This window comes from Protobothrops mucrosquamatus, unplaced genomic scaffold, assembly GCF_001527695.2.
Source record: "Protobothrops mucrosquamatus isolate PMUCROS unplaced genomic scaffold, P.Mucros_1.0 scaffold2283, whole genome shotgun sequence".
In the NCBI taxonomy this organism is placed as follows: Eukaryota; Metazoa; Chordata; class Lepidosauria; order Squamata; family Viperidae; genus Protobothrops; species Protobothrops mucrosquamatus.
The window spans coordinates 27,679-36,538 of NW_015388370.1; the positions used below are offsets into that span (position 1 = coordinate 27,679).

At 53.4% G+C, this 8,860-nt stretch overlaps 1 protein-coding gene across 1 annotated transcript; it reads right to left on the bottom strand.

Moving 5' to 3' along the window:
- Positions 1–3,632: 3,632 nt before the first annotated feature.
- On the bottom strand, positions 3,633–8,624 carry LOC107295268 (gap junction delta-2 protein-like). The gene is made up of 3 exons (XM_015824576.1): positions 8,554–8,624; positions 5,117–5,582; positions 3,633–3,995 (listed from the first exon to the last, which is right to left on the bottom strand). Exons 1-3 carry the CDS (start codon positions 8,622–8,624, stop codon positions 3,633–3,635), a joined length of 900 nt encoding a protein of 299 aa, XP_015680062.1.
- Positions 8,625–8,860: the final 236 nt, after the last annotated feature.

Sequence of the window (8,860 nt, forward strand, 5' to 3'; positions counted from 1 at the left end):
GGAGGGAGGGAGGAAGCAAACAAGCAACCATCCCTTCTCCAGGTTTCTGGAACATCTGTCTCCCAAGTAGTGATGCCGTCTCTTCTCCCTTTTCATCTGACTGATGGAGGGGGGGCGTCAAGGGGAGCGTTATCCCAGCCACCTTGATGTCACCCCCTTTCCACAACCAGGCCGTTCTCTTTCTCTGCTGCTCCCCCCCCCCCCACCTGCCACCTCAAATCAGTTGCTGGCTCAGCTCTCACAGGAACTATGCATAATTCACACCGGATAACACTCTGGTTGTCATGTGCCAAAGCGCCTCTAATCGGGGTGTGTGTGTGTGTAAAAATAGCAAGCCCCTCGCCAGAGTCCCGAAGGCGTTGTTGCTGCCCTGGGTCCTGAACCCAGGCATTGGGGTGAATTCCACAGAGGTAGAAGAGAAGAAGGATCAAAATTGGAGATGCAACGGTACGCAACACAAATGGAACCCAGAACTTCGTGTGGGGAGCCTCCCAAAGGTGGGGTCCTTCGTGTTCTCCGAGCTCCTGAGTGGTTTTGGCCACTTTGACCCTGAGGATGTTGCCTAGCTTGGTAATGAAACGTCTGCAAGAAAGCGACCCAAGTTCAGACAGCACCAAGGACAGCTCCACAGCCCCCCCCCCTCCTCTTGGCAAACCACACTCCCTTCTGGCACTGAGGATGTTACCTAGCTTGGTAATGAAACGTCTGCAAGGAAACCACCAAGCTCAGAGAATACCGAGGACCCCATAATCCTCCTCCTCCACCACTCTGCAAACCTCCCTCCCTTCTAGCACTGATGATGTTACCTAGTTTGGTAATGAAAGGTCTGCAAGAAAAGAACCAAGCTCAAGAGAGCACCAAGGACCCCACAGTCCTCCTCTTCCTCCTCCTCCTCCCTCCTCCTTCACAAACCCCCCTCCCTTCTGGCACTGATGACGTTACTTAGTTGGGTCACGAAACGTCTGCCGGAAAAACGCCAAGTCGCTTTTTCCAGTGCTGTCGTAGCGTTGAACGGTCTCTAGATGAACTGCCGTAAGTCGAGGACTACCTATTGCAGGTGTGGCCACCCAAAGACGCTGCCCTGCTCAAAGTCGGATGCCAACTTTTCCCCCAGGCACGGCTCTTGTGCTTCAGCCACCTTTTTAACAGGCAGCGACTTAACCAGCTGCGGAAGCGCGTGGTCCAGCAGAGGAGACTTCCCCAAGGCTGGAAGTCCTGTCATAAGATTATTGATGATTTATGAGTCCAGGAACTGGGCTGGTTGGGGTTTTTTTTTCCCCCTCCCAAAAAAAGAACCGCAGTCTTCTGCATTTTGCATCGTTGGCCTCCTTGCAGCCCCAAAGCCCGCCTTCCCCTCCGCCTCTCACGGAGGGAACGATGCCACGTTGGCAAACTCTGCGAGAACTGCAATAAAAACCTCTGTCCATAAATAAGATTCCCCCCCCCCTTCCCAGTGCAAAATGAGCCAGCTCGGAGAGAGATGGATGGTTGGGGAGATGCTGTTGGTCCACCCCACACCCCACTCTCCCTGCTCGGTCCTAAAAGTCCAGCCCTGGACCTTTGCACTGATGATGTTGCCTACTTGGTTGAGGAAATATCTTTTCCTCTTCTTCCTCCTCTCCGCAAACCCCACTCCCTTCCAGCACTGATAACGTTACCTAGCTGGGTCATGAAATCTCTGCTAGAAAATCACCAAGCTCAGAGAGCACCAAGGACCCCAAAGTCATCGTCCTCCTCCTCTTCCTCTTCCACAATCCCCACTCCCAGCACCGATGCTGGTACCTAGTTGGGTCACGAAACGTCTGCAAGAAAACCACCCAGCTCGGAGAGCACCAAGGACCCCAAAGTCCTTCTCCCCCCCTCCTCCTCACAACCCCCCTCCTTTCTAGCACTGAACATGTTCCTTAGTTGGGTCATGAAATGTCTGCAAGAAAACCACCAAGCTCAGAGAGCACCAAGGACCCCACAGTTCTCCTCCTCCTCCTCCTCCTCCCTTCTGGCACTGATGCTGTTCCCTAGTTGGGTCACAAAATGTCTACAAGAAAACGACCAAGCTCAGAGAGCATCAAGGACCCCACAGTTCTCCTCCTCCTCCTCCTCCTGGCACTGATGTTGTTCCCTAGTTGGGTCACGAAACGTCTGCAAGAAAACCACCAAGCTCAGAGAGCACCAAGGTCCCTGCCGGTCAACCCTGAGCCTCCAATACTCACTTCTATTGATATAAAAGTCTGCCCTACATGTTCCTCTTTACAAGTGACTCTGAAGGGCTCCTGTTTTGGAGGCCGGAGGGGGGCACCCAGTAGCCCCTGCAGGAAGAGAATGCAAGCACAGTGTGTGCACAGGCCAACACACACACACACACACCAGCACACTGTCAGCCTGCTGCCCCTTCTAAGCTTACTGCGCTGAGGTTCTGATCCTTTGCTTTTTGGTTAGGACAGCAAAGCGGCTTAAGAGGTGAAGCACTAAATGCAAGGATGTGGGTGGAAGAGCGACTGGGGGGGCATGGGGGGAAGGAGGGGGGGTCACAGCACTCAGTAAATCTGGGCCTTGCCCTCTGCAAGGGGGAAATACATCCCCCTTTGCAAGGTCAGGCAGGTTGGAGGGGCTTGGCTAAATCCCTCTTTTCCCTCCCACTCATCCGAGGACTGAAGAAGGGCTGGAAGCCTCTCTGAGCATGTGCAGAGAGCACAAAAAAGCCCGGGGGGGGAAATACCCCTCCCTGCATGCAGCCTGGCTGGAATTGGAAAAGTGAGCCAGCCACGAGGAATTTTGGACATTTCAGTTAGGAAGGAAAATCCGAGTCCCGAAGAAGGGAGCATGGCGGGAAACGTCCCTGAGCATGGGCAGAGTGCACAAAAAAAAGCCTGGTCAGTCGTGTGAGCCCTCCATTTCATTTCATTATTTCCTCCGTTCTGAAAATCTACCTCACCCTCCGATCCCGAGTCAAATCATCAACAAAAAAAAGAAGAAAACATTCCTTTTTATTGCATTCTTCACTGGGTTTGATTTCTTCTTCTTTTTCTCTCTTTTTTTAATATAAAAAAAATGACATTTCCTTGTTCATTACACTGCATAATATTTACACCGCTGCAGACCTGAGAGAAAGCACTCTCCGGGCTGGGGATGGGGGGGGGGGGAGACAGAAATATCTTTTTCTGTCTCCCTTTTTTCGTTCTCTTGCAAAAATAAAAAAAAATAGACCAATAAATAAACTACCTCAAAACAAGCAAGCGAGTCCATTTCTCCAAAAGCCACCTTCTGATGCCTCGCCCCCCCACCCCGGTCCGTACGAAGAAGTCCTAGGCACAAGTTTGCATGCATCTGATGGACGGCTTGCACCATGATCTTGTGTGTTTGTGTGGAGAGGAGAGTCATCGGCGGAAGCCAGCCGCAGGGGGAAAAAGGGATGGACCCTCTTTCTCAGCCGATCTCCCACCGATCTCCCACCGGCCCTTAAAGCGATTTGGAGGCCCCCTCCTCCTCCCCCTGCGATGGAGGAAGGGGCCGAAAAGCACCCGCTGAATATTGCATCGTTAACCTGTGAGGTACAACGGTCAGGTGTGGTGGGTTTTTTTGCGTTGGCGGTGTCCCCTCGGCCGAGGGCCTACACGGCGCAGCGCCCGGCGTGCTCAGACGTAAGCGGACTCGCTGGACTGAGTCCGCCCCAGAGTAGGCACTTGAGCCAGGGGGGACAGGTCCTTCTTCCGCACCTCGCAGATGGATTTCCGCCTGGCCTGCACCCCCCGGATGGCCGTCTTGATCTTGCGCCAGCCCAGGTGGTTGAGCTCGGCCAGGTTGAGGACGACGCAGATGCCGCTGACGGCGAACATGAACACCAGGAAGACGGTCTTCTCGGTGGGCCGAGACACGTAGCACTCCACCTCCTTCACGCAAGGGTAGCGGTCGCATTCGAAAATGGCCGGCACGTTGAAGCCGTACAGGAAGTATTGCCCAGCCAGGAAACCGATCTCCAAGGCGTTGCGGAAAACCACCTGGAACCGGGAGAGACGTTCGGGGATTACGATACGTCGCCTTCCGTCTGCTTTTTACGAGATTTTTTTATTTTTCTATCCTGCCTTTGTTACTTTATAAGTCAGTCGACACAACAAGCGTACCTAATGTTCCGCCTTCCTCTTATTTTTCCCACAACAGCCTTGTAATGTGGGCTGGGCTGAGAGGGAGGGACTTACCCAAAGTCAGCTAGCCCTCTTTCATGTCTAGGGCAGAACTAGAACTCACCGTCTCCTGGTGATTGGCCCAAAGTCGCCCAGCTGGCTTTCATGACTAAGGCAGGACTAGAACTCACCGTCTCCTGGCGATTGGCCCAAAGTCGCCCAGTTGACTCTCATGCCTAAGGCAGTACTAGAACTCCCTGTCTCCTGGTGATTGGCCCAAAGTCGCCCAGTTGGCTTTCATGACTAAGGCAGGACTAGAACTCACCGTCTCCTGGCGACTGGCCCAAAGTCGCCCAGCTGGCTTTCATGCCTAGGGCAGTACTAGAACTCCCAGTCTCCTGGTGATTGGCCCAAAGTCACCCAGCTGGCTTTCATGCCTAAGGCGGGACTAGAACTCACCGTCTCCTGGCAATTGGCCCAAAGTCGCCCAGCTGGCTTTCATGCCTAAGGCAGGACTAGAACTCACCACCTCCTAGTTTCTAGATCAGCACCTTAACCTCTACACCAGACTAGCTCTCTCCTCTTCTGCAGCTGCAGACCTGAACAGAATTAAGTGGATCCTGTCTTTTCCTTCCTTCTTTTCTCCCTCCCTTCCTTTTCTCCTCCTCTCCTCCCCTTCCTTCCTCCTCCCCTCCCCTTTGGACTAGGAAGAATCCCTTCTGAGATGCTTCCCAGACCCCTTCCCTTCTCTGGGCTGAGTTGTCTCTTCTCTGTCCAGCCTGCAGCTCTTCCTCCTCCTGCCTCCAAGGACCTTCGCACAGACCACTACAAGAGCGTCCGCTTTCCTTGGCCGTGGTCCCTCCACCGCTTAGACCCCACTGCTGAACCTCCAGCCCCTGCTCCTTTGTTGCGCCCGCCCTTCCAGGTGGGGGCCCGGAGCTTGCCCGGCTAGAAGGTCCTCTGCTTAACGTGGCGCCCCCTCCCCTGCCCCAACCCACCTGGATGATGTAGAAGCGCGAGATGCCTTCCTGTCGCTTGACCTTGGCGCTCTTGGGGGGCCTGAGCGGGGTGCTGGGGATCTCCTTCACCTCCAGGCAGTCGGGCTCCTTGGAGGGGCCGTCCGGGTTGGGCACCAGGATGCCGTTGACGTTCCTCACCTTCTTCCCTTCGCAGACGGCCTCCTTCTCCAGCAGCGGGTAGAGGAAGGAGTAGCGCCGGTCGCGCTGCTTGGCCGACTGGTGGACGGAGTAGGTGATGAAGCAGAGGCTGGGCGTGCAAACCAGGATGATCTGGAAGACCCAGTAGCGGATGTGGGAGATGGGGAAGGCCTTGTCGTAGCAGGCCTGGTTGCAGCCGGGTTGCAGCGTGTTACACATGAACATGGTCTGCTCGTCCTCGTACACCGTCTCGCCCACGATGGCCACGATCAGGATGCGGAAAATCACCACCACCGTCAGCAGGATCCTGGGCGGGGAGAGCAGCGGGTGAGGAACAGCCCCCTCCCCAAAGGGCGGGAGGGGGGACCCTGTCCCTGGGATGCCCGAGCAGGGTGGGCTAGGAAGGATGGGAGCTGTAGTCCGTCCCAGTGGGAGGGTGCCCTAGGGGAGAGTCACGGCAATGTCTTGGGGTCTTCGCAAGACATGCAGGCTAGGTTTCGGGTTGATGTCCAAACGAGGGGTGAAAAAGTGATTATTCCTACATTTATTTACAGACTTATATCGTCTTTTATTATTTTTATAAGTAACTCAAAGCGGCGAACACGCATAATGCTCCTTCGTCCTCCTTCCTATTTTCCCCTCAACAACAACCCTGTGAGGTAGGTTAGGCCTTGGGCAATGAGTCTCTTTTCCTCTAATTATTCAAGGAATATATTAAGAGGGAGCTGGCCCAGGAGCATAGCTATAAAGTGAATTTGAGTCAATGAAGACCGCGGGGAGCATCTTGGGACACAGGATTCTGCCTTTGTCTTTCTTTCTTTCTTCCTTTTTTTCTGCTTTCTATTTCAAGCTTTCAGAAAATATTGTGTGGGCTGGTGCTGAGACGTTGTGTGAGTGTGTCTCTGTGTGTGTGTGTGTGTGAGGGTCGGCGTGCCCCTGCTAGGTCTTGTAAGGTAACAAGATGGGTTTGGATCAAAGCATCTGTGGATCTAAATTGAGAAGTTGCAGCTGAGGTTAAATCCTGCATCCTTTGAGATTACTTACTTCTAATTTGCTTATTGTACAGAGAAAATGGGAAGGGATAGAAATAGAAAGGAAATTATCCCGGACAAAGATGGGTGATGAGAATATTGTTTCTGTAATGATTAGAACATGGGACTAATTATGAACCTTTGTTCTGCATTTAATATAGGCTGGCACTGTCCCCCCTTCCTTCACAACCCACAACAGAGCCTGGATGAAGCCCCCTCCTTCTCTCTATGGAACTGCCTGCCACTTTGATCGAGGAAGGAGGAAAAAGCAAGTCCTAAACATTTTTAATGTTTTTTTTAATCTAATTTAATTAATATTTTAATACTTCATACCCCCTTTTGGAAACCCTTCAATCCTCCACATTGTAATTCACCACTCAGAATCAAAGAAGGACTTCAAAAAGAGACACAACTAGAAGGCACTGCAAATACGGTCACATGAATTTAGGGCTTAAAAGTTTTGTTTTGCAATACAGGGTCTTCATTCAATCCAGCAAAAAAAAAAATCTCTCTCTCTACACACACACAAACACACACACAAATTATCTGTCGTCTGTCTGTCCGTCCGTCCATCCATCCATCCCTCTACACACAAACACACAAATTATCTATCCATCCATCCATCCATCCCTCTACACACAAACACACACACACAAATTATCTATCTATCTATCTATCTATCTATCTATCTATCTATCTATCTATCTATCTATCTATCTATCTATCCATCCATCCCTTTACACACAAACACACACACAAATTATCCATCCATCCATTTACACACAAACACACACACAAATTATCTATCCATCCATCCATCCATCCCTCTACACACAAACACACACACACAAATTATCTATCTATCTATCTATCTATCTATCTATCTATCTATCTATCTATCTATCATCTATCTATCTATCTATCTATCTATCCATCCATCCATCCATCCATCCATCCATCCCTTTACACACAAACACACACACAAATTATCTATCTATCTATCTATCTATCTATCTATCTATCTATCTATCTATCTATCTATCTATCTATCTATCTATCTATCTATCTATCTATCTAATTAATCTCTATCTCTCTCTCCCTCCCTCCCTTCATCCATCCATTCATCCATCCATCTCACAGGGTATATATTTCCAGTCTTCCCCAAGCTGGAAACCTACAGGTTGCAAAGACTGAAAAAAACAGCCCCGTCTGTTAAAAAAATATATCCCATGTTTTTCTGCACTTCTGGAAACTGACCTAAAAGTTGCCAAGGATAAAGGATAAAGCTTAAGGCATCTCCTTCGGGGAAATCAGGGTTGAGAACACACTGGCTTGCTCTATGGTTTAGGAAGGGGACAAGAGAGGAGAAACTGGCAGCTCCGGGGGTAACACTGGCCAAATGCAGCAGCAGCATCAGCATCTGGGCAGCATCTCAAAAAGATGCGGGAATGGATGGACCACTTTCTCTGGAGAAGCAGAGCAGTCAGCCCTTGCCTCTTTTTGACTTTCCTTTCAGCCCAGCTTTTGCCTGACAGATCTCAGCTGCCTCTCCCACCTTCTGTCCCCAGCCCCCCTGGATCTCCCCGGGCTTCCGATCCCCCTCTTCACACACCCCCAACCGACAATCTGCCTTCCCCCACAACCTCCCCCACCCACCCACCCCAAGTCTGGGTGCAGCTGTCCGAATCCTAAAGGGGGACTGGAGGGAGGCTTAAAGAGCTGGCTACAGGGTCTCCGTTCTGCGGGAGGACTACAGCTCCCCGTGAGCCCGTACCGGCTGGGCGTCATGGGAGTTGTAGTCGAACACCGCAGAACAACCTCGCAGCACGCTGCTTGGAGCAAGGTTGAAAACTTCCAAGGTACCAGGCTGGGCTCCCACCCGGTGCAGAGTTGGGGGGGGCTGCGGATCAGCCCCTCTTCTGCCCCTTACCCAAGCCAGCCCCCGCGGTCGTCGGAGGGGGGGACCGAGCGCTTCCCTCCACCATCCCCCCCGTCCCTCCCCACGCTCAGGCATCTCCGGGCCCTGGGGCGAGGCGGGTCCAAGGCGCTAGTCCTCTTGGGGGGGCCCCAAGGCGCTAGTCCTCTTGGGGGTGCCTGGCAAGGCGCTAGTCCTCTTGGGGAGGGGGGAAGGCGCTAGTCCTCTTGGGGGGCCCCAAGGCGCTAGTCCTCTTGGGGGTGCCCGGCAAGGCGCTAGTCCTCTTGGGGGTGCCCGGCAAGGCGCTAGTCCTCTTGGGGGGGGCCACCCACCTCCCGATCATGGTGGAGTGCTGTTGCACCGCAGCCTCCAGCAGCCGTTCCAAAATGGTCCACTCGCCCATCGCTCCAGGCTGGACGGTCCGCCCGCATCCGAGGGCTCCTCCGACAAGGGACGCTGGGGGCCGCCGGGGCCGAGGCCGCTCGCCGCCGCTTAGAGCCGCCGCCGCCGCCGCCTCCGCCGCCACCACCACCCGGGGCCCCGGCTCGCCATCGCCGCCGCGGGAGGAGGGGGGGGTGGCCGCGGGCGCCCGCTCGCCTCGCCTCGCCTCGCCTCGCCGCCTGCCGCCCTCGCGGCCCG